Source organism: Callithrix jacchus, chromosome 2 (genome assembly GCF_049354715.1).
Source record: "Callithrix jacchus isolate 240 chromosome 2, calJac240_pri, whole genome shotgun sequence".
NCBI classification, from domain to species: Eukaryota; Metazoa; Chordata; class Mammalia; order Primates; family Cebidae; genus Callithrix; species Callithrix jacchus.
In genome coordinates, this window is record NC_133503.1 from 3,560,689 (window position 1) to 3,585,027 (window position 24,339).

Consider the following 24,339-nt stretch of genomic DNA (forward strand, 5'->3'; position numbering starts at 1 on the left):
GGTAGAAAGAGATCTATGGAGGATTGTCTTTTTAGCATATTATAAAGGGAGGAATGGTAATAAAAGGCCACATTTAGTCGTTCAACCCATACTGAGCATTAACCATATGCCTGGCTCTGTTCTAGGCATGAGGATATTGTGGAGCTAACATTTTAGTGGGGGAAATGCACAATAAGCAGATCTGTAACATAGTGGTAAGTCCTACAAGAATGAAAAGCAGGATGAGAGACAGAGTGGCAAGTTTCTTTACATACTGTACTAGAGCGTAAACTGCAGTAGAGATAGAACAGGAGTCTTCTGAACTGTAATGTAAAGTTACACGGGTTGTGCGGAACTGGGGGAGGAGAACATGATCCCCTGACACCGGTAAGACAGGCCCCTCAGGTCTCTAAAAGGAGCGCAGAGGGTTTCCAGTTGCAAGCAAGCGGTGCAGATTGAATATCCCTTATCCGAAAGCCTTGGGACCACAAGTGTCTCAGATTTTAGGTTTTCTCAGGTGTTAGAATATCTACACATACGTAAGATAATTTGGGACCAGGCCACGTCTAAATACAGAATTCATTTGTGTTTTTATATCCCTTACTGCATACATAGCCTGGAGGTCATGTTAAACCACATTTTAAGCAGCTTTGTACCTGAAACAGTTCTGGCTGCTTTTTGACTACAGCCCCTCACATGAAACCAGGTGTGGAATTTCCCACCTGTGGTATCATGTTGACATTCAAGAATTTGGGATTTTTAAGCATTTCAGGTTTTGAATTTTGGGTTAGGAAAGCTCAAACCTTTAATAATAATCACAAGAATGAGTATAGTTTGTTCTAAGTTAAGTGCTGAAATTTGGTGCAATTGAAAGGTGTAAAGCCGTGTGTAAACTGCCTAAGAACTTTAAATGGATAAGATTTGCAGAAGATACATGAACTAAAAGCATAGATTTGGGCACCACCGTGTGTACCTGTAGTCCTAGCTACCCAGGAGGAGGCTGAGGCAGGAGGATTACTTGAGCCTAGGAATGTAAGGCTGCAGTGAGCTATAGTTACATCTGTGAATAGCTACTACACTCCATCCTGGGCAATGTAGTTAAATGCCATTTCTAAAAGAAATAATAAATAACAAGTTAAATTATAGCACTATAAAGAAAAAGTCAAATATCAGTTAAAATGTTGTCCTCCATATTAAAGTTAGACTTAAGGGTTTAATAGTGAAAAAAAGAAAAAAAAAAACTCCTCTTGGCTGTTTTTTTTTAATGGTGGCTCACACCTGTTATCCCAGCACTTTGGGACGCCAAGGCAGGTGGATCACTTGAGGCCAGGAGTTTGAGAGCAGCCTTACCAACACGGTGAAGCCCTGTCTCTACTAAGAATACAAATATTAGCTCCGTGTGGTGGCAGGTACCGGTAATCCCAGCCACAAGAGAGGCTGAGGAACTTGAACCTGGGAAGCAGAGGTTGCAGTGAGCCAAGAATGGCACCCCTGCACTCTAGCCTGGGCAACACAGCAAGACCCTTGTCTAAAATGGTAAAAAGTCTAGGCTTAAAACTAAAACTAGTTCTCTGAAAAAATGTCTCCAGCAGACCTAAAGTGTAGTCCATGGATATATTTGTCTGGTGATCTAACTTAGTAACAGAGATAAAACTTAGAGAATTTATAATGGAAATGTATTTCATCAATTTATAGATGAGGGCTAGATAGAAGTCTCCTTCGAGAACTGGAAATAGAGGTGTCAGATGGTGGTAATGAAAAGCCATGCATTTCACCTACGGAGCATGCTCAGATTGAGGCCCATCCTGCCTGCTTTTTCACGGTCAACAGTTGGGGGTGGGGTGGGTAGCATCAGGACTTTTCTCATAGAGTAGTTCAGGATCTACTTGGGTTCACACCACAGAGCAGGAAGGGGACAGCTTTTCTCACGAGCATCACTGGAAAGATCTGGTCACCACCATTTCACAACAGGCTTTAGTATGGAATAAGCACAGTTACTGCTGCTACCACCATACCTATCTAGAGAAGGGGACAGCTCCAGTAGAAAAAGTGAGACTTGGTCGGGCACAGTGGCTCATGCCTGTAATCCCAGCACTTTGAGAGGCTGAGGCAGGTGGATCACAAGGTTAGGAGTTCGAGACCAGCCTGAGCAACATGGCAAAACTCCATTTCTACTAAAAATACAAAAATTAGCTGGGCGTAGTGGCACACACTTACAATCCCAGCTACTCAGGCGGCTGAGTCAGGAAAATCATTTGAACCCGGAGGCAGAGATTGCGGTGAGCCGAGATTGTGCCACTGCACTCCAGCCTGGGCGACAGAGCGAGATTCTGTCTCAAAAAAAAAGTGAGACTTACAGTATGCTCCACAGTACTTTGTCCTTCTTTTTTGTAGTTACAGAATATTATAATGATTGCATTTAGTCTTCCCACCTTTTTATGTAATTAGTACAGTGGCTTGAGTTCTACGAATCATGTAATGATTGCTTTTAAAAAGAATACAAATGTAATTTTTAGGAAAAAGATAATCTTATCAAGAAAATCCAAGGGAAAACGGAACAGTAATAGAAATACAAATACAGCGACATGGCAAGATAAGTCCACAAAATTTACTTACAGTGTACATACGAGTGATAAAAAAATTAAACAGCCTAGCATATTTTTTTAAAATAGTAATTTTTAAAGATGACAGCAATAAAGAATGTTAAAGATTGATAATTTAACGTAGCAAATTAGAAGTTCATTCAAAGAATTAAAAGACAGTTTGATGGTGACCGGTCATGGTGGGTCACACCTGTGATCTCAGCACCTTGGGAGGCGGGCGGATCACTTGAGGTTAGGCATTTGAGACCAGCCTGGCCAACATGGCGAAACCTCATGTCTACTAAAAATACAAAAATTTGCCAGGGGTGGTGGCGCACTCCTGTAGTCCCAGCTACTCAGGAGGCTGAAGCTAGAGAATCGCTTGAACCTGGGAGGTGGAGGTTTCAGTGAGTCAAGATTGTGCCACTGCACTGCAGCCTGGGTGACATCGCAAGGCTGTCTCAAAAAAAAAAAAAACTTTGCAAGTCAGTATAAACACTTAAAATATCATTTAGATTACAGTGTTATATTATTTATTCTAGAAAAACAAGGAAACGAAATACCATATAATTTTTTTGTGAGGGGGTAAGAAGCAGGAATTTGTGAAGCGGGGAGGCTTCTAAATCCAGCAGACTTTTAAATATGTTCTGAAATGAAAGTCATAACACTTAGATGAGATCTGGGTAAAAAATGAAAATATTCAACAGTGAAATAAACCAGAGATTTCAGAAATAGATATAGTTTCTCAGAAGCAAATTATTTGACAACTGAGAAGACGAGGGGGAACGAGGTCATGCTTTACTAACTTTCAGTGATGATGACAAATGTATAGAGTTAATTTTAATTTTGTGTTTCTCATACCATGTACCTTACATTCCAGCCACATCAAAGAACTAAACATGAAAATATTGGAAAGAAAGTAGATTAGGATATGGGCTGCGTATGGTGGTTCATGCCTATAATCCCAGCACTTTGGGAGGCCAAGGCAGCTGGATCACTTGAGGCCAGGAGTTCAAGACCAGCCTCGCCAACATGGTGAAACTCCATCTGCACTAAAAATACAAAAATTAGCTAGACGTAGTGGTAGGTGCCTGTAATCCTAGCTACTCGGGAGGCTGAGGCCGGAGGATTGCTTCAACCCAGGAGGCAGAGGTTGCAGTGAGATCACACCACTGTACTCCAGCCTGGGTGAGAGAGAGAGATTGCATCTCGGGGTGGGGGGCGAGGGGGGAAGTAGATTAGGATACTATTTCAGGTGTGGAGAGGAGCTAAAATTGAACTATTAAAAAACTGTTTTGCCTAAGCAGGTTGACTCACACCTGTAATCTTAGCACTTTGGGAGGTCAAGGCAGGAGGATCACTTGAGCCCAGGAGTGTGAGACCAGCCTGGACAACACAGGGAGATGTTGTCTTTATATACTTTTGAAAAAAATAAAAACAGAAAAAAACTAAAAAACCAAAAAAAAAAACTTTTTTTTTTAAGGCAGAGTCTGTCTCTCTCTTGTTGCACAGACCGGAATGCAATGGTGTGATATCGGCTCACTGCAACCTCTTCCTCCTGGGGTCAAGTGATTCTTCTGCCTTAGCCTCCTGAGTAGCTGGGACTACAGGTGTGCACTACCATGTCCGGCTAATTTTTGTGTTATTAGTAGAGAGAGAGTTTCACCATGTTGGCCAGGCTGGTGTCGAACTCCTGACGTCAGGTGATCCACCCGCCTTGGCCTCCCAAAGTGCTGGGATTACAGGCGTGAGCCACTGCGCCTTGCCGAAAGAATTGTTTTTAACGACCAGGTAAAAGGATTAATAGTATTAACTTTTTAAAAATCTGTGCAATAAAAAATAAAACTCAGGCAAAGTGAAGGCAAAAGTGGGAAGTCCTGAATATAAGTCAGAGTTTAATATAGTGAAATAGATGAACTTTACTAAAGATAGTACCTAGGCTTTTATAGATGAGGGATCAATTTTAATTCATCCAAATGGCACATATGTGGGTAACCAGTTGACAAGTAGCGAGGGCTTCAGTCAAGGTGATCACAAAGTGCCATGAGTACTTGACCATTTTAACTGAGGAAACGAGGTGATTGCCCTTGACCCCACGTTTCCTGCCATCCTTTCAGAGTGCAGCCAGCCTGTTAGACTGCTGCACGCTTCCACACCCTTGGTGTGTGACGTCGTTGGCCTGCGTAGATGAGGTCTGTGGCAGCCAATCCTTGGGTTTGTTCTCAGCCTCACTCATGGACTTCTGCTGTGACATCCTTAGGAGAACCCTTGGGAGAAATTTCCGATGTTAGTGTCAGAATTTCACCTCAAGAATGAGTGTGCTTTCATCTTTTGAACCCTGAATTATATAACTGTTTTCATCTTAGTGTTGATTGCTGAAAAGTTTAGAGATAGATGTATGCCCTGACTCCTGACTCATTTAGACATCTTCTAGGAAAACATTTCTGTCTTGTCATCTGTGACTCTACTTTTGGTCTCTTTCCATGTTTAATTTTTTTGTTTTACTTATTATTGTTAATTTTTTTTTTTATTTTCTAATATATATCTCTATATATTTACTAGAGATGAGGTCTCACTATGTTGCCGAGGCTGGTCTTGAACTCCTACGCTCAATCGATCCTCTCACCTCTGCCTCCCAGAGCACTGGGATTACAGTTACTTGTTATTCTTTTTCTTTTCTAGTCTGTTGTGCTGAACTGCATTTATCTTTTACATAGACTTTAAATATTCTTTGGCAGAAAGTGAGGAATAAATACATATATTAAACCTATAGAATCAGTAAAACCAAATACAAATTATCAAGCCCAAGGTTGTCAGGGCCATAGGGAAATAAGCACATATGTGTGGTTAATGGCAGTGTACACTGAGCTTCTGAGGAGTGTGACTAGCAACAGGTACCTAGAGCTATACAGTTGTTTATTCTTATTAAGCGGTTAATGCCACTTTTGGAAATGTCGCACAGAAAAGTAACCCAAAAGGATATAGTCTTTACAAAATTATTTATAGCTGCAGTGCACAATAGTGAATGAGGGGAAGCAACCCAAATGCACAGTAGTATAGGGTAGTCGAATAAGTCAGTTAATATAATCAGATGTCAGTTAATGTTTGGAATGTACCAAAAATGATTCAGTAGATTAATGAGAAATGTCCATAAAATACGTAAATTATCAAAATAGGCATTCAATCTATGTAAGAATATGTAGATACAGCAAAAAAAATGAGATGCTCATGGTGAGACAGCCACGTGGAAAGTGGTCCCCAGAAAAACTACAACCAGCCTGCCCACTAGGGTAGAGCTTCAGAAAGTTCACCCATTTGTAGCAAGGAGGAGTGTGACCTTTATTCTTTCTGTGTGGAACCAGAGATTCTAGCTGCTAGTGGGAAGCACTCTAGCAGGGACTCTGGACTTATAAGTGTTTCTGTTTTCTTTCTTTTTGTCCAATAAAACCGTCTTACCAATCAAACTGTCTTGCGAGCCTAAATTTTTGAGGCCATGAGAGGCCCCATCTATTTTTTTTTTTTTTTCTCATTCTGTGGCCCAGGTTGTACTGCAGTGGTATGATCTCGGTGCACTGCAACCTCTACTGCCCAGGTTCAAGCAATTCTCCTGCCTCAGCCTCCCAAGTAGCTGAGATTACAGACGCCCACCACTACTCCTGGCTAATTTTTGTAGTTTTAGTAGAGACAGGATTTCACCATCTTGGCCAGGCTGGTCTTGAACTCCTGACCTTGTGATCCACCCTCCTAGGCCTCCCAAAGTGCTGGGATTACAGTCATGATCCACTGCGCCCAGCAGGACCCCAACTTTAGCTGAACTAAGGAAAAGCCCTGCCACAGTGGATATTGTAAATAATAATAGTGGATAGGTTTTACTTCCCTGCAGGGTTAATATAATCAGTGAGTACTTATAGGCTTACTATGGGTACAAGGAGTGGCTTTTGGAAACTTCTTTTTTTTTTTTTTTGAGATGGAGTTTCGCTCTTGTTACCCAGGCTGGAGTGCAATGGCGTGATCTCGGCTCACCACAACCTCTGCCTCCTGGGTTCAGGCAATTCTGCCTCAGCCTCCTGAGTAGCTGGGATTACAGGCACGCACCACCATGCCCAGCTAATTTTTTGTATTTTTAGTAGAGACGGGGTTTCACCATGTTGCCCAGGATGGTCTCGATCTCTTGACCTTGTGATCCAGCCGCCTCGGCCTCCCAAAGTGCTGGGATTACAGGCGTGAGCCACCACGCCCGGCCCTTGGAAACTTCTTAGAATGTAGAGCTGTACTTCTGCACTTTCTTCAGCTACAAGCGGTCTCTTTCTTTCTGTTTCAGGACCTAAGCATTGAAGAACAGTCAGAGTGTGCTCAGGATTTCTACCACAATGTGGCTGAAAGGATGCAGACTCGCGGAAAAGGTAAACACCATTAGCCATTGAGAGACTGCGGGTATTGCACAGGAAAGAAAGAATTTCTTTCTCTGATGGTCTGGCTGGTTTGTAGACTTCATCCTATAACCTCACTGACATCCTGGGAACTGATCTTATACTTAGCAGTGCCTTTGAACTGTACCGTGCATATCAAACGGAGCAATTGGATAATTTATTGAGTAGTGTTTAGTAACTCCATTAGGGGCAGGGGTGGAGGAGACAAAAACCTCTTGAGGCCGGGCGCAGTGGTTCACGCCTGTAATCCCAGCACTTTGGGAGACTAAAATGGGCAATCAGCTTAGGCCAGGAACTTGAGACCAGCCTGGTCAACATGATGAAACACCATCTCTACTAAAAATATGAAAAGTAGCTGGGTGTTATGGCGCACCCCTGTAATCCCAGCTACTTGGGAGGCTGAGGCACAAGAATCACTTGAACCAGGAAGGCAGAGGTTGCAGTGAGCTGAGTTTGCACCACGGCACTACAGCTTGGGCGACAGAGTAAGACTCTGTCTCAGAAAAAAAGAAAGAGAGAAAAAAACTTCTTGGAAGGATTTTCTAAATGAATTTCCCATCTTGGAATCACCATTTTGGTGAGTCATTGCATTAATAGTTAAAAAAATAAGTCAGGGGAGGGTGCTTCAGGTTTTTATGGATTCTTTGTGAATTCACCCTCCACTGATAATAGACTTTAGGATGTCCTTAGCACATGTGTGCATCTGAGAAGTCTGCCCCATATGTATACCTCAGAGAGCTCTAAGGTGTATGGCAAACCTCAGAGAAATGAAAGGATACGTTTCATCAGCATTCGGCAGTCTTGGGAGTTGCAAATACCTTTGTAATGTAGTACAGGGAGTAACCTTGCTGAGGTCTCCCCATTTGGCAGGGTGCACACTGTTAGGTCCTGCCAGATGACTTCAGTGAGAACTGAGGTTGCTGTGGAGGGCAGCCAAACAGTTGAAGTAAGGTTTTTTGTTTGTTTGTTGTTGTTGCTGAGACGGAATCTCACTCTGTCACCCAAGCTGGAGTACAGTGGTCTGATCTCGGCTCACTGCAACCTCTGCCTTCCGGGTTCAAATGATTCTCCCATCTCAGCCACTGAGTAGCTGGGACTACAGGTGCACCCCACCATACCCAGCTAATTTTTTATATTTTTAGTAGAGACAGGGTTTCACCTTGTTGGTGAGGCTGGTCTTGAACTTCCGATCTCAGGCGATCCACCCACCTTGGCCTCCCAAAGTGCTGGGATTACAGGTATGAGCCACCATGCCCTGCCAGTTTTTTTTAAAGCATATTTTAAAATATAACATTCTTATACTTAAGTTCTGAGTGTGTTTAATGTATTTCTAGTATATTAGTTTTTTGCTTTGTAGAAAGTACTATGAAAATATACTCTTGGCTGGGCATAGTGGCTCACGCCTATAATCTCAGTACTTTGGGAGGCTAAGGCAGGTAGGTTGCTTGAGCCCAGGAGTTTGAGTTGAGTTGCCCATCCTGGGCAACGTGGTGAAACCCCTACAAAAAAAAAGTACAAAAATTAAGCATGGTGGCATGTGCCTGTGGTCCCAGCTACTTGGGAGGCTGAGGTAGGAGGATAGCTCAAGCCCAGGAAATGGAAGTTGCCGTGAGATGGCGCCACTGCACTCCAACCTGGGTGACAGAGCTAGGCCCTGTCTCAAAAAAATAACATATATATACTCTCTTGAGCTTTTCTGTGTGTTTGATTATTTCAGTGCCTCCAGAAAGGGTTGAGAAGATAATGGATCAGATTGAAAAGTACATCATGACTCGTCTCTATAAATATGTGTTCTGTCCAGAAACTACTGATGATGAGAAGAAAGATCTTGCCATTCAAAAGAGGATCAGGTAGTTGCTTATTTTGTTTTGCTTTATACTTACTACCTACTAGTAGAAGAACTCATTGGGGGAAAATAAGGCACCTGAGTTTCAAACCTTAAGAGAAAGGAACAGCTCATGTTCCTGCCTCCTTAGAGTGGAAGCTGCTCTGTGGTGTCACAAAGATGAGGAATGTGGTGACCTCTCTTACCCATCTGCTTCAAGGCAGCTTTTGGTAAGAGTTGTGTTTGGTGTTGGAGATTGTTTTAAATCTCTGAAATCTCCAAGAAATAGAAGGACTTGTTTTCTTGGTCCATTATCATCTTCTCAGGCAGGAAGCTGTGAATATCCCTATCAAGGCAGTGGATGTTGGCTGGGCATGGTGGCTCACACCTGTAATCCCAGCACTTTGGGAGGCTGAGGTGGGTGGATCACTTGAGGCCAGGAGTTCAAGACCAGCCTGGGGAACATGGGAAAACCCTGTCTGTACTAAAAACGCAAAAATTAGCCAGGCATGGTGGCACACGCCTGTCATCCCAGCTACTTGGGAGGCTAAGGCACGAGAATAGCTTGAATCCAGGAGGTGGAGGTTGCAGTGAGCCAAGATTGCACCACTGCACTCCAGCCTGGGCAACAGAGCGAGACTTCATCTCAAAAAAATAAAAGATCAGGGCCGGGTGCGGTGGCTCACGCCTGTAATCCCAGCACGTTGGGATGCCGAGGCGGGCAGATCACGAAGTCAGGAGTTCAAGACCAGACTGGCCAACATGGTGAAACCCCGTCTCTACTGAAAAATAGAAAAATTAGCTGGGCATGGTGGCTCATGCCTATAATCCCAGCTACTTGGGAGGCTGAGGTAGGAGAATTGCTTGAACCAGGACCCAGGAGGCGGAGGTTGCAGTGAGCCGAGATCGCACCACTACACTCCAGCCTGGGCTACAGAGCAAGACTCCATCTCAAAAAATAAATAAATAAATAAAAATTCAAAGCAGGCCGGGCGTGGTGGCTCACACCTATAATCCCAGCACTTTGGGAGGCCGAGTCGGGTGAATCACGAGGTCAAGAGATCGAGACCATCCTGGCCAACATGGTGAAACCCCGTCTCAACTAAAAAAACACAAAAATTAGCTGGGCATGGTGGTGCACACCTGTAGTCTCAGCTACTCAGGAGGCTGAGGCAGGCGAATTGCTTGAACCAGGGAGCCAGAGGTTGCAGTGAGCCGAGATGACGCCACTGCACTTTAGTCTGGGTGACAAAGTGGTACTCTATCTCCAAAAAAAAAAAAAAGAAAAAATATGGCTTTTTTAGCAGTTATATATCTTAGAATGAATTTTATTTGGAAGAAATATTTAATATTTTTCTCTTTGATAAAAGGTCTTGCTCTGTTACCAAGCCTGGTGTGCAGTGGAGCAATAACAGTTCAATTCAGCCAGGAGGCAGAGGCTGCAGTGAGCTGAGATCATGCCACTGCACTCCAGCCTGGGCAACAGAGTGAGACTTCATCTGAAAAAAAAAAAAAAAGTTGAGAGCTGAGTGTAAAAGGACATGAACACCTGGGCAGTGAGAACAGGCAGCAGCCAATCCTGAAATGGTCACTTTCCAGTACCGAGTGCATTTCAGTCTTGGTAATACTGCACAATGTAATTTCAGTTCGTAAGATGGTCTTCCATTCTCGTGATAAGTGAGGAAGAGAAGTCTCATTTTAGGATCCTCGGTGCTTTGTCATGTCATTTGAGCTCCTGGTACTTGCAAGGGTGTTATGTGTGGGCTTGCGATGGTCTGAGTGGTCGGCGACACCTCCAGCTTTCCCTGAACTGAGGAGGTAACAGGACACATGACTACGGTTTGTCCTCAGAGCTCTTGTTTACTGCCTTTTCTCTTTAGAGCCCTGCGCTGGGTTACACCTCAGATGCTGTGTGTCCCTGTGAATGAAGACATTCCAGAAGTGTCTGATATGGTGGTGAAGGCAATCACAGGTCAGTGAAACCAAGAGGCTTTTTATTGGGATGTTTTCCTCTTAGGGCTAACATTTTGCTATAATATTAGTCTACACATTTCTAAAATGCAGATTGTTGATCAATTAGTAAAAGTGATTTGTAAGATTGTTCGTTTTATGAATTTGATGGCGTTCAGAATAGCAGGTTAACTCTTCTTCCTTTATTTTCACGGATTATAGAATAAATTTTTTCTCTTTTTTTGTACTACTTTTTTAATATAGTTTTTATTCAGTTGATTGTTCCCATGATAGAATAAGTTTCTTAAGATTCAGTTGCATTTACATATTTAAAATAATTCTGGATAGAGGATGGGAACGGGTAGTCCTCACACTGGAGTAACATGAAAATGACGCCTCTGATTGGTTGTTGATTAGCGATGCTCTGTGAGCTATTTCTGGTTTGATCAGGAAGTAAATGCAGTGCCCCAAACTGAGTGGTGCTGCCATTCTAGACAGGTGCAGCCTCCTCCTAAGGTTCGTTTCTCATTCATGGGAATGACCCAGCAAGAGTAGGCAACACAAAAGTTTAAATTAAAAAAAAAGTTCTTGGCCGGGCTAACGCCTGTAATCCAAGCACTTTGGAGGCCAAGGTGCAAGGATCTTCTGAGGTCGGGAGTTCAAGACCAGTCTGACGAACATATATGTATATTATACATTATATATATTATATTATATGTATATATCTTAATGGAGGGATGTTCACCTTTGGCCAGTGTCTCCTTTATTAGAAAGAGGACTTGGAAAAACTTGTTTATGTAGACATTGTTAATGAAATTCTCCTGGAAAAGAAGTGGGTCATCTGATATTAGCAGTGTTAGAGGCTGGCCATTGAGTAGGCTTTTTTAGTTATAGGGACCAGAGACTCACTCAAGCTACAGAAAGAAATGCAAGTTTGCTTAAGCTGTTATCAGGATTAAAAGGAGATGGGGTCTTTCAGGACCCTAGCCCCAAGGGTCCTCTAAGCAGTGGGTTATCTCACTGCCTCTGCAGTTGCAAGAGGGTCTGCTCCAGGCAATCCCTGCTGATGTGATTCTTTGACCTTCTCAGGTTCTGCTTCTCTTTGTGTATCTTCACATGTCAACTCCTGTTATTAAGTAAATTACTGTTTTGTGTAATTTCCTGTGCAAGTTCTGGAGGTAGAATCCAAGTGGCCCAGATAAACACTATTGTGTTTTTTTTCTTCCAAGCCTTTCTGCTAGGCTCTGGCATAGGTATCATGAATTTTGACTCCTTTGGGTCAATTCATGACTGGTTGTGACTACTCCAACCCCTCACCTTTGGCTCAGGGAACCTCATAAGAGGTTGAAGGTGGAGGCCTTCTGAAAGCCTGAATATGGACCTGGGACTTGTGTTTTTCCTCACTCTTATTAGAAAGTTCAAGATCAGCTGGTTTATGGTTAGAGTGTTCCATGAGAGTTTTGTCCCAGCCAACGCCACGTAGCCTTTATGGCCTGTGGTAATAGGGAAGTCCCTGGGCTTCCTGGCCTCTTCCACCCAGGTAGAATGGTTCACTGGGGCGTCAGCTGGTGGCGAGTGTTTGTGTGACCTACCAGTGGTGAAAGTGGAGGTGGGTGGCTCGAGGGATCAGGGAAGTGTAGCTGTGTTCCACGAATAGAGGGACTCTATAGGAAGGCATTCTTCTAGGGCAGGGCACTCATGTTCCAAGCTGACAAGTAACAAATAGGAGACCTGTTAAAGAGAACTGCATAAAATTTAGAGAGTCATCAAGGCCTCTGCCCTGACGTCAAACAAGTACACTCCAGGACTTCTGAAAGGAAGAGTGTGTCACCCCAGGAAGGCGATCAGAGAGTCCATCATCAGTTCCTCTTGGCTCCAAGATTTTAGGACAAGGAGAGTGTCAGGGCCTGTGGCTGATGGTGGAAGTTTCCCTTTCTCTCTGTTTTGTTTTTTTAAATTTTTGTGTGTACATTAATAGGTGTATATATTTATGAGTTCCATGAGCTATTTTGATCCAGGCACGTAATGAGTCATAATTGCATTAGGGAGAATGGGGTCCATCCTGTGAGGCATTTAGCCTTTGTGTTACAGACAATCCAGTTATATTATCTTAATTACTTTTAAATGTACAATTAATTCACTTTTGCCTGTAGTTCCCTTGTTGTGCTAGCAAATACTAGGTCTTACTCATTCTTTCTGTTTTCGTACCCCTTAGCCATCCCCACTGTCCCCCGTGTTCCTCACTACCCTTCCCAGCCCCGGTAACCACCGGTCTGGTAAAACATCCTTCAGTTACTTTAATTTTTTAGCTCCTACCAATTAGTAAGAACATGGCGATGATTGTCTTTCTGTGCCTGGCTTATTTCACTTAACATAATATCCTCTTTCATCCATGTTGTTGCAAATGACTGTATCCCATGCTTTTACGTGGCTGGATAGTTCCCCTGTGTATGTGTGCCACGTTTTCTTTATCCGTTCATGCTGACAGACACCGTTTCCCATTTGGCGCCACCTGCATGACTTCTGTGTGGCTATGGGGGCAGTGGTTCTTGGCCAGGCACTAATGGTGCCCGGAGACATTTGACAACATCTGAAAATGTTTATTTTTATTTACTTATTTATGTTTGAGACAGGAGCTCTCTGTCATCCAGGCTGGAGTACAGTGGCATGATCATGGCTCACTGCAGCCTTGACCTCACAGGCTCAAGCGATCCTCCCACTTCAGCCTCCCTAGCAGCTGGGACCACAGGCAGGACCCAGCACGCCCAGCTGATTTTTGTTTACATTGTGTAGAGACAGTTTCACTGTGTTGCCTAGGCTATTCCTGAAGTCCTAGACTCAAGGGATCCTCCCACCTCTACCTCCCAAAGTACTGGGTTTCAAGTGTGAGCCCACCGAGCTAGGTCTGGAGACAATTGAAACTGTCAAAGCTGTGGGGGTGCTACTAACATAACATTGTGCAGTGTGCAGCATGGTTCCCTACAGCAAAGAACTATCCAGCTCCAAATATCATGAGTGTCCATGTTGAGAAACCATGACCTGGAGGTATAGCCTTTGTTTTCACAACTCCGTTAAAGATCAGCCTGGACACCTGGACCCAGCGGGGATGGTACAGACACACACTCAGCCCTGTGCTTCCTGCTCATAACAAGGCAGATCCCTGGGAGAAGACATAGAGCAGTTCTTCAGGGCTCTGAAGGGTAAACCCTAGCAGGCAGGCTGGGGAGGCAAATTCTTAGACAGCAGTGAGTTTCCTGTGTGTTGCCTTCTCCTCCTGTATCTCCTGGTGGAGATTTTAAAGCAGTGCAAATGATGAAATCACACACGAGGAGTCCAAAGAGTTCCATGAAAACTACTTTCAGGCCAGAGGATGCTAGGAAGGGGTCTCCGCAGGATAAAGCATGTGGAAGAGATCCCTGGGGTGTTTTCCCTTATTCTCCTTCCCTTCTTTCCCTCTTTCCACCCCAGCCTGGCGTCATGGCAATGGCAGCCACACACACATCCAGATAAAACATAATTTACTTTTACTTGCTTTCAAAATGTCAGCAATAAAGATGAACAGGATGCAAGATGAAAGAACACTGAAAAATAAAGATTAACAAGAAAGTGGTTTAAAGTTTAAAAGAGGGAATAGAAATCATCAATGAAACGTAGAAGGCTAAAGATAAATGAAGGCAGTAAAAATGGCTTTAAAAAATCGTACGCAATCTTACCCAATTCTTATTTGTATTAAGTTCCATTTAAGTAGAAAAAAATAAATAGATCAAGACAAGGTAGCAATAATTATAACCCAGAATTAAAGGAACCAAACAGTAAAATAGGCAAAAGTTATATAATTCACAAAGTAGCCTCACAAGTAAGGAAATAAAGCACTCATAAGTTAAAATAAGGCCTGTGAATTTGCCCAGCACATCTGTCTCCCACAGGTTGTCTTTCATGGCAGGTGGGCCTAGGAAGACTGACCCTCAGAGATGATGACCTAAGAGCAGAAAGAACCCTTTGGTACACACCACCACATGACCCGAGTCCGAAACTTTTATTCCTGCTAGTGGCAAGAATTTCGTGTAAAATTAAGCTGCCTTGGCTATTTTCTTTTATGGTGTCCCAAGTTGCTGGCAGATGTGCACCCCCAGAGGCACGCTCCCACTCCAGCAGTGCTGTCACTGTGTGCCTCAGCACCCTTCTCTGTCCCCTAGGCTTGTTGGAAGAGGATACGCATTCATGAGAGCCCATTAAATGGACTTAGTGGTAGCCATGGGAAATGAAATTTTTCTCTGGGAAAAGTAAAATGTTATTTCGAGATTAAATTTATCCTTGAGATCGGCCTGGTCAACATGGCGAAACCCATCTTTACTAAAAATAGAATAATTAGCTGGGCATGGTGGCAGGTGCCTGTAATCCCAGCTACTTGGAAGGCTGAGGCAGGAGAATTGCTTGAACCTGGGAGGCAGAGGTTGCAGTGAGCAGAGATCGCACCACGGCACTCCAGCCTGGGCAACAAGAGTGAAACTCTGTGTCCAAAAAAAAAAAAAAGAAAGAAAAGAAATGTGGGCTTTACAGTCAGATAGACATGATTTCAAATTCCCACCCTGCTACCTGCTGTCTGTATGATCTTGGGAAAATCATTTAACCTCTCTGTACCTCAGCCCCCTCATCCATAATATGGATATTATTAATAGTATCCATCACATAATCTGAGGATTAGAGAAATGTGCTTGTAAGGCACACTGTGTAGTACCTGGCTCATGGTTCTGTTTTCTGTGAGTATGAGCACATGTTTACTGTTTTGGGAGGGTCTAAGTCATTTATACATTAAGTGCTGGAGGAGGGGTTAGGGTTTCTTTGTAACTTTAGGATAAAAAATGATTTTCCTATTGCTTCTTTTTTTTTTTAATGTGATTCTTTTCTCATGGGAGATAGTGTCTTTTCTGCTTTGTAGATATCATTGAAATGGATTCCAAGCGTGTGCCTCGAGATAAGTTGGCCTGTATCACCAAGTGCAGCAAGCACATCTTCAATGCCATTAAGATCACCAAGAACGAGCCAGCGTCGGCGGATGACTTCCTCCCCACCCTCATCTACATTGTTTTGAAGGGCAACCCCCCACGCCTTCAGTCCAATATCCAGTATATCACGCGCTTCTGCAATCCAAGCCGACTGATGACTGGGGAGGATGGCTACTATTTCACCAATCTGGTGAGTGAGTTCTTGTGTGATGGAGAACTAGGAGAGCTGGTGGTTTCAGGGAGGTCACAGGTCTCGCAGGCCTATGACTAGTGAATCCTCCTGTGTGAGAAGGCAGGGTGCCTGAGGCAGCTCACCTTCTGTCACAGAGCACAAGGACCATACCATACAGACACTCCACCTCCCGGGACTTGATCAGAGATTGTGTTCGTCCTGCGGGAAACAGATGACATGTGTTGGGCATCACTCCCCAGGGTCCTGGGAAGAGTCTTTTACTTGCCTGGGCTTTTTCAACTGTGAATAAGGCAAATATTGGACAGTAATTCATTTTGAGAGGATTTAAGTTTGATTTCTTTTTTTGTTCATTTTATTCCCCAAGTTACTTCTAAGAATTGAATACTGAGATTTTTTTTTCTTTAAAAAAGGTGAGTTCAGAGGATGTGAAATGATTTTCAAGTATAGTTTTGTTGCAGTGGTTATTGATTCTAGGCAAGATAGTATTTAATTATATATATATATATATAAAAGTTAATAAGGCTGAGTACTTCCCCACCCCCCCACCCCACCCCCTTTTTTTTCTGGCTGCAGGGTCTCACTCTGCCAACCAGGCTGGAGTACAGTGGTACAGTCATAGCTCACTGCAGCCTCAGCCTCTCAGGCTCAAGCAATCCTGCCACCTCGGCCTCCTGTGTAGCTGGTACCACAGGCATGTACCACCACACAGGCTAATCTTTTTTTTGAGAGAGAGATGGGGTCTTGCTCTGTTGTCCAGGCTGGTCTCATACTCCTGGGCTCAGGCAGTCCTCCTGCCTTGACCTCCCTTAGAGCTGAATTGCAGGCATGAACCACCGCTTCTGACCTGAATACTTCCTTTTTCTTCCTGCTAAACTCTGCTTGTTTGCTTTCAACTGAATGTACTGTGAAGCTAATGAATTTGGAGCCTTGGGGCAGCTTATGGTCTTGGTTTTCTGTGCTGAGAGCCGGGTAACTAAGAGGTGGGGAGGGGAAGCCAGGATGCATAGGGAGCATTTCTGATAAATTACCTAAAAAGATCTCAAAAAAGATACTTGAATCTCCACGACTCTAGAAATATGTTGTGATTTATTTCTGTATTCTAGATATGTATTCATAGTTATACCTACTTCCATATTCTAGGTATGTATTTGCCACTTTTTTTCCATTTCTCGTAAGTAGGTTCCCAAAATTGTATAAGCAGCCTCAGGTTTCCTCCAAACCTGGACCTGCCCCGTCACTCGTTACCCTCCACAGTTGTGTTTAGCTGCGTGTTGCTGTCGTCACCAGCATCTTGAGAGTGTGGTTTGCAGGTGGAGGAACTTGGGGATGCTCTTGATCAACATGATGCTCGCTCCCTTAGTCACAGTGTTTTCTGTCTTCCCAGGCACATGATGGTTTAAACTGTAGTACTGAAAAAAAGTTCAGTGGCCCAAATAGAATGAGATTATAAGTACTGATATATATATATATATATATATATATATATATATATATAGAGAGAGAGAGAGAGAGAGAGAGAGAGAGAGAGAGAGAGAGAGAGGGCGGGGGGTCTCACTCTGTCACCTAGGCTGGAATGCAGTGGTGTGATCTCAGTGCACTGCAACCTCCACTTCCTGGGTTCAAGCAATTCTCGTGCCTCAGCCTCTCAAGTAGCTAGGATTACAGGCATGTGCCACCTGTAATATTTGTATTTTTAGTACAGACAGGGTTTCACCTTGTTGGCCAGGCTGGTCTTGAACTCCTCTCAAACCACACTCCCAAGGTGCTCAAGCAATACGCCCACTTCAGTTTCCCACAGTGCTGGGATTACAGACATGAGCCACTGCATCTGGCCTCATATTTATTAATATAAATGAAACATACACTTGCCTTTTGAATTCAGCTCTTTATCCAGAGCAGGTCAGACAGTTTGGAAGTCTGAGAAGTGTGAAGGTGGAGATGTGGTAGGTCCTGGGGAAAGTGAAGGAGGACCAGGATGTGTGTGAGCGTAGCCACTGTCGCCAACAGTAGAGGCGGCTGGCTCACATACTCAGCAGCTTATAGTGCTCTTGGCCTGCAGCCTTAAGTGTTTGTGCCTTCCCTCTGTATCCTCTCCCTGCCTGACTCAGAGTCTGTCTCCCACACCCACTGCTTCATTGAAACTGCTTTGGCAAAAGTAAAGCCTGCCAGCTGCCAGACCCCACGGGCGCTCGCAGTCTTCATCTTCCTTCACTTCTCATGGCACTCTCGATTGTTCCTTTGTTCCGCAACTTCTGCTGTTCCTTGGCTTCCACAATTCCACTACTTCCTATCTGTTTGTAAAGTCTGTGTCTTCTGCTTCCCCCCTGAATTGTGTCATTCCCTGGGACCCCATACTCTCTGCATCTCTTGCTGCACCATCTGCTCTGTCACAGAGCTGTCACTCACCTGTGCAGTGATGACTCACAGCTCTGTGTCACCTGTCTTGACCTCACACTTCTATTGCACCTTAGATATAATTTGTTCAGAACTACTTCCCCTTCCGATGTTCATTTCTTTTCCAGTATTTCCTATTCCTGTTAGTGGCAATGCCAGGTCTTCATTCACCTAAGCGAGGAGTTAAAATCACCTCCTTTTTCTGGGTCACAGAGGGGCCACAGCAACTCCACACACACCCTGAGCCAGATGGGCATGTGCTTCCGTTCTCCTCAGATGAATCAGTTTTTCCTTTTTCTTTTTTTGTTTTTTTTTCTAGAGACAGGGTTTCTACCTCAACTGTTGCCCAGGCTGGTCTCGAACTCCTGGTCTCAAGCAGTCCTCCCGCCTCAGCCTCCCAAAGTGCTGGGATTATAAGCATGAGCCAACTCGCCTGGCTCAGATGTCTCTTGAATTGGGCATTTGCAGTGGCATTTCTGTACTAATAATTGCTACCATGTATTCATTGCTCACTGCAGGGCTCTTGGAAGCACGTGGCATATGCTGTGTTAATTCTCACAATAAATGTGGGTGGTATTTCCCCCCACTTACAGGTGCAGAAACCTCAGAGAGCTTAAGTAACTTTCCCAGGGCCACTTGCTGTTGCTGTTAAGTCAAAGAGGTGACAGTTAACTCAGGTTCTGTCATTTCAGAGCTGTTCTTGTTTTCTGTTTGTTTTTGAGATGGTCTCACTCTGTTGCCAGGCTGGAGTGCAGTGGCATGATTTCGGCTTACTGCAACCTCCACCTCCCAAGTTTAAGTGATTCTCTTGCCTCAGCCTCCCAAGTATCTGGGACTACAGGCGGCCACCACCATGCCCGACTAATTTTTATATTTTTAGTAGAGACAGGGTTTCATTGTGTTGGCTAGGATGATCTCGATCTCTTGACCTTGTGATCTACCTGCCCCGGCCTCCCAAAGTGCTGAGATTACAGGCATGAGCTACCGCGCCCGGCCCGGAGCTGTTCTTTTAACCACTTGATGTTAAAATATTTCTTTGAGGATCAGAGGTCCGTGTGCTACAGCAGTGTCTTGAGGACCTGTGCTCACTTGGGGCTTGTATCCTGGGTAGGGATAGCAGGCCTGGGAAGACTCAAACAGAATGGCTTCATGCACAATGACTTTGTGGTGCACCGGGGAGGCTGCACCTAGACACTGACTTCGGAGCTCCTGGGAGCATACAGGAAGCATGAGCGGGTATAGGAATAGGTAATTTCTGACACTGAAGTACCTGGATGTCCATTAGTTTGTTTTGTTTGCTTTTGCTTCTCTTTTAAATTCTCCGTGATAAAAAGATTTTTACAAATTGATTCGAGTATGTGTACTTTCCTAATATGACTGTATTAACGTCCTCTTCTTATAGTGCTGTGCCGTGGCTTTTATTGAGAAGCTAGACGCCCAGTCTTTGAATTTAAGTCAGGAGGATTTTGATCGCTATATGTCCGGCCAGACCTCTCCCAGGAAGCAAGAAGCTGAGAGTTGGTCTCCTGATGCTTGCTTAGGTGTCAAGCAGATGTACAAGAACTTGGATCTCCTGTCTCAGCTGAATGAACGACAAGAAAGGATCATGAATGAAGCCAAGAAACTGGAAAAAGACCTAATAGATTGGACAGATGGAATTGCAAGGGAAGTTCAAGACATTGTCGAGAAATACCCGCTGGAAATTAAGCCTCCGAATCAACCATTAGCAGCTATTGACTCTGAAAACGTTGAAAATGATAAACTTCCTCCACCACTGCAACCTCAAGTTTATGCAGGATGATCACAATTTACGTGGAGAGTATTTATTTGAGCCTAAATTGTAGGTAGCCCTTACTACTTTCAGCTGATTGGAATCTAGAATATAACTAAATTGCTTATAAATATCAGAGCATTTTTAAAGGTACAGTGGATGGGGATTGTTTTTATTGTTTTTCCCAGCAGGGGAAGCTTAGTTAATAATAAAATACTATTTATTTGAGTTACTGATACAGATTCACATAAGACTTGTGTGCAAATTTCGTCTGAATCTTTTTTTCCCTCCATGATTTTCCTATTTGCTTCCTCTGTGGCATTCACTGTGGTTTGGTTTTGGTAAATAGCTGCCTTTTAAAGGTGAAACAAATGAATGCTACAAAGTGTATGTTTAAAGAAATTAAATGGTACCACTCTTCCACAGTTTGAAATAATTTTATAATTGTAAAGATAGAAATTATATTGATAAGTAAATATGTAAAATTGTAAATATGTAAAAAAAAAAAGAATGGTGTCTGCTATGCATGGCATTTTATATGTGAATTTTTTAGTTTAAAATGAAGTATATTGAATGTTTGCCTTTAGCACCATTTTATTTGGTTTGTCCCACTAAAATGACTCGAGAAGTGTTTAAACAAACTTTCCTGAAGATGTGCACTCATCCTTAACAACACGTTAGCCCTAACTTTGAGGTTCTACATAGTCAGAGACTATGACACCACTAAGTTTCAGAATACATTTTAGGTCACATAAAATACTGTTTCATGTAGTCGATAGAAGACTTTAAACCATGCTTTTAGCTTATTTTCCCCTTATTCATTCAGCAAATCTCTATTGGGTCGTTTGGTTAGAACAAGCAGGCTCTGGGTCTGGAATGGAAGGCAGGAATGAACAGGCCTCTGATGGTGGGAGGTGATGGGTTCCTTAGCTGTAAGATGCAGGGGGCTGTCTTGCAGCCTCCACAATGTACTTTTGGCTTTATGGTCAGGGCAGACACGCTTTCTGATCCTCTTTCAGGACATTTCAACCTCGGGACTGTTAACATTAGTGGCCTGAGAGGTGTTTGTTGTGAGGGGCCACCCTGTGCATGGTAGAATGTTCAGCAGCATTCCTGCTCTCCATACCCACTAGAGGCAGTAGCACCCCACAGAGCTGTGAACAATTCTCTCCAGACATAGTCAGATGTCTCCTGGGGCCATATCTCCCCCCACCCCTGCTCCCTTAAGAACCACTGACGTGTTTTACAAACCAGGAGTTACCCTCCTGGTGGTTAATACTGTGTAACCAAAGAATCTTGCACTGAATGCACAGTGTGATGTTAACTACATGAGTCAGACAGGAGGCTGGACAGCTGCCTGCATTGTAGAACCTTGTCTCATGGCAGCGGAACCTTCCATAACCCACATATACCACTGAGGATGATTCTTCCACTCAGTGACTTCCACAGATCGTGCAGTCGTGCATGAGGCCCCAGGGCACTGTATTCTGGGCAGCATCACGTCACACAAGCAACTGGGAAGGGTTCTCTTGCTTTTCCATCATCTTCCTAAGAACGGAGCCCAAAACTGCAGAGCAGTGATTTTGGAATAAAATCAAGATGGATGTAAAACTTCTTATTCTTAAATCTACATGTAAGATCTATCCAGCTTGACACATCTGTGTCTTCACGCACTGAAGACGGGAAGCAGTTCACTGAGTCAGCTGGTTCCCAGGCTCGCATAGAAGGTGGTGAGTTACTACCAAAAGCCGGTGAGAATCTTCTCATAGAATAACTGGGGTCCGAGTGATGTCAGTAGAAAACTTCCCTGCCTTTGTTTTAATTTTCTATGTGCTTTTTAGGTGCGGATCCAGATATGTAGTCTTCATTCCCATAGAAAATACACCGTTCTTTTAGTTATTGTACGTTCTGTTTGTTAAATAAACTGCAAATCACCTTCCCACAAAAGCTGACTTCTTTGGGTCTCAACATATCTTTAAAGTAGATCATTGGATTGATTTTTTGGAGGTGGCTCATGCTGGTCTAATTCTTCATGTATGGACTCTTGCCTTGCAGGCTTCTGTTTCTCAAGTCAGCATCAGTACAGCGGCCAGAGTTTCTGTTTTTGCAACAAGAAGGTGTTGGTATTTTATGCACGGTAAATGTGATTGGAATAAACCTTTGGACAGAACTCTTTCTTAATAAAGTTTCACAATCCATCCCTCTTCCAAAAATTGCTTTGGTTCTTTCTTAGGAAAATATACATTATTATTAATATTCTGTGCTACAGCGGTTTTCTGGGTAAGCTACAGCCATCATCATACCTAAAAATGAAACATTAGAGACATTTGCCAGTTTTAGAAGACAGGAATATTTGCTGTCACCACAATTAACATTGTTCTGGTAGTTCTACCAAGGTACTCAGTCTTCAAAAAGAAATAAAAATAGAGAAAAAAAATGAGTTAACGTAATCAATATAGAGCTATTATTGTCTGGTGGTAGGGGCATGAACTCCGGAGCTGGAAGGCTTGGGTTTGGTTTTGAACTTTTAATCTGCTACTTTTTTTTTTGAGACAGAGTTTCACTCTTGTTGCCCAGGCTGGAGTGCAATGGCGCAATCTTGGCTCACCACAACCTCCGTCTCGCAGGTTCAAGCGATTCTCCTGCCTCAGCCTCCTGAGTAGCTGGGATTACAGGCACGCGCCACCATGCCCAGCTAATTTTTTGTATGTTTAGTAGAGACGGGGTTTCACCATGTTGACCAGGATGGTCTCGATCTCTTGGCCTCGTGATCCACCCGACTCGGCCTCCCAAAGTGCTGGGATTACAGGCTTGAGCCACCATGGCTGGCACTTTTTTGTACTTTTAGTAGAGATGGGGTTTCTCCATGTTGGTCAGGCTGGTCTTGAACTCCCGACCTTGGGTAATCCACCCACCTCGGCCTCCCAAAGTTCTGGGATTACAGGTGTGAGCCACTGCACCCGGCCTTGATTCTGCTACTTACTTAGCTCATTGGACCTTAACAAATCTCATGTTTCAGATCCCGCAGCTATGAAATGGGGATAATAATATTACTGCTCCAAGGCCGGGCACGGTGGCTCAAGCCTGTAATCTCAGCTACTCAGGAGGCCGAGGCACAGGAATCACTACTTGAACAGGGAAGTGGAGGTCTCAGTGAGCTGAGATTGTGCCACTGCACTCCAGCCTAGGCAACAGAGCAAGACTCCATCTTAAAAAAATAATCATCATCATATTAGAATTGCAGTGTGGGAAGTAAAAATTTCCTCTTCAAAGTTTCCTTGTTTTAAAAAAATTCATTAGTGTTAGAAATCATAGTTTGTTTTAAACACTCTTTAAAAGCCTTTTTGCTAGAAGCCCTACACAATGTAGATGCTCACAGGCACGTAGAACATTCTATGTCCTTGTACTTTAACCAAGATGTCTGTACTAGACCTGCTCACAGGTGTGTCCCACCTCGCAGCCTATCCCACTTCCTTATTTGAACTTCCCCTTTTTGCTCTCCATTGCTTTTACCTATTTAGAAAAGTTTTAAGTTGGCCGGGTGTGGTGGCTCAAGCCTGTAATCCCAGCACTTTGGGAGGCCGAGGCGGGTGGATCAGGAGGTCAAGAGATCGCGACCATACTGGTCAACATGGTGAAACCCCGTCTCTACTAAAAATACAAAAAAAAATTTAGCTGGGCATGGTGGCGCGTGCCTGTAATTTGAGCTACTCGGGAGGCTGAGGCAGGAGAATTGCTTGAACCCAGGAGGCGGAGGTTGCGGTGAGCTGAGATTGCGCCATTGCACTCCACCCTGGGTAACAAGAGTGAAAACTCCGTCTCAAAATAAATAAATAAAAGTTATGTTTAGGCTGGGCACAGTGGCCCATGCCCAGCGCTTAGAAGGCAAGCACAGGAGGATAGCTTGAGGCCAGGAGTTTGAGACCAACCTGGGAAACACAGCAAGACTCTCTTTCTGGCCAGGTGCAATGGCTCAAGCCTGTAGTCCCAGCACTTTGGGAGGCCGAGACGGGTGGATCACAAGGTCAAGAGATCGAGACCATCCTGGTCAACATGGTGAAACCCCGTCTCTACTAAAAATACAAAAAATTAGCTGGGCATGGTGGCGCGTGCCTGTAATCCCAGCTACTCAGGAGGCTGAGGCAGGAGAATTGCCTGAACCCAGGAGGCGGAGGGTGCGGTGAGCCGAGATCGCGCCATTGCACTCCA

General features: G+C 43.9%; 1 protein-coding gene across 19 annotated transcripts in view; it reads left to right on the plus strand.

The window, feature by feature from the left end:
• Positions 1–22,343, plus strand: part of RABGEF1 (RAB guanine nucleotide exchange factor 1) — a 71,500-nt gene extending 49,157 nt beyond the window's left edge. For all 19 annotated transcript variants that reach the window (XM_078353937.1, XM_078353953.1, XM_078353962.1 and 16 more), the window contains 5 exons: positions 6,883–6,964; positions 8,709–8,841; positions 10,697–10,788; positions 15,706–15,962; positions 19,762–22,343. In XM_078353937.1, the coding sequence (XP_078210063.1) occupies positions 6,883–6,964; positions 8,709–8,841; positions 10,697–10,788; positions 15,706–15,962; positions 19,762–20,160 (963 nt within the window). In that variant the 3' untranslated portion in view covers positions 20,161–22,343. The remainder of the gene's footprint in view (positions 1–6,882; positions 6,965–8,708; positions 8,842–10,696; positions 10,789–15,705; positions 15,963–19,761) is intronic.
• Positions 22,344–24,339: the final 1,996 nt, after the last annotated feature.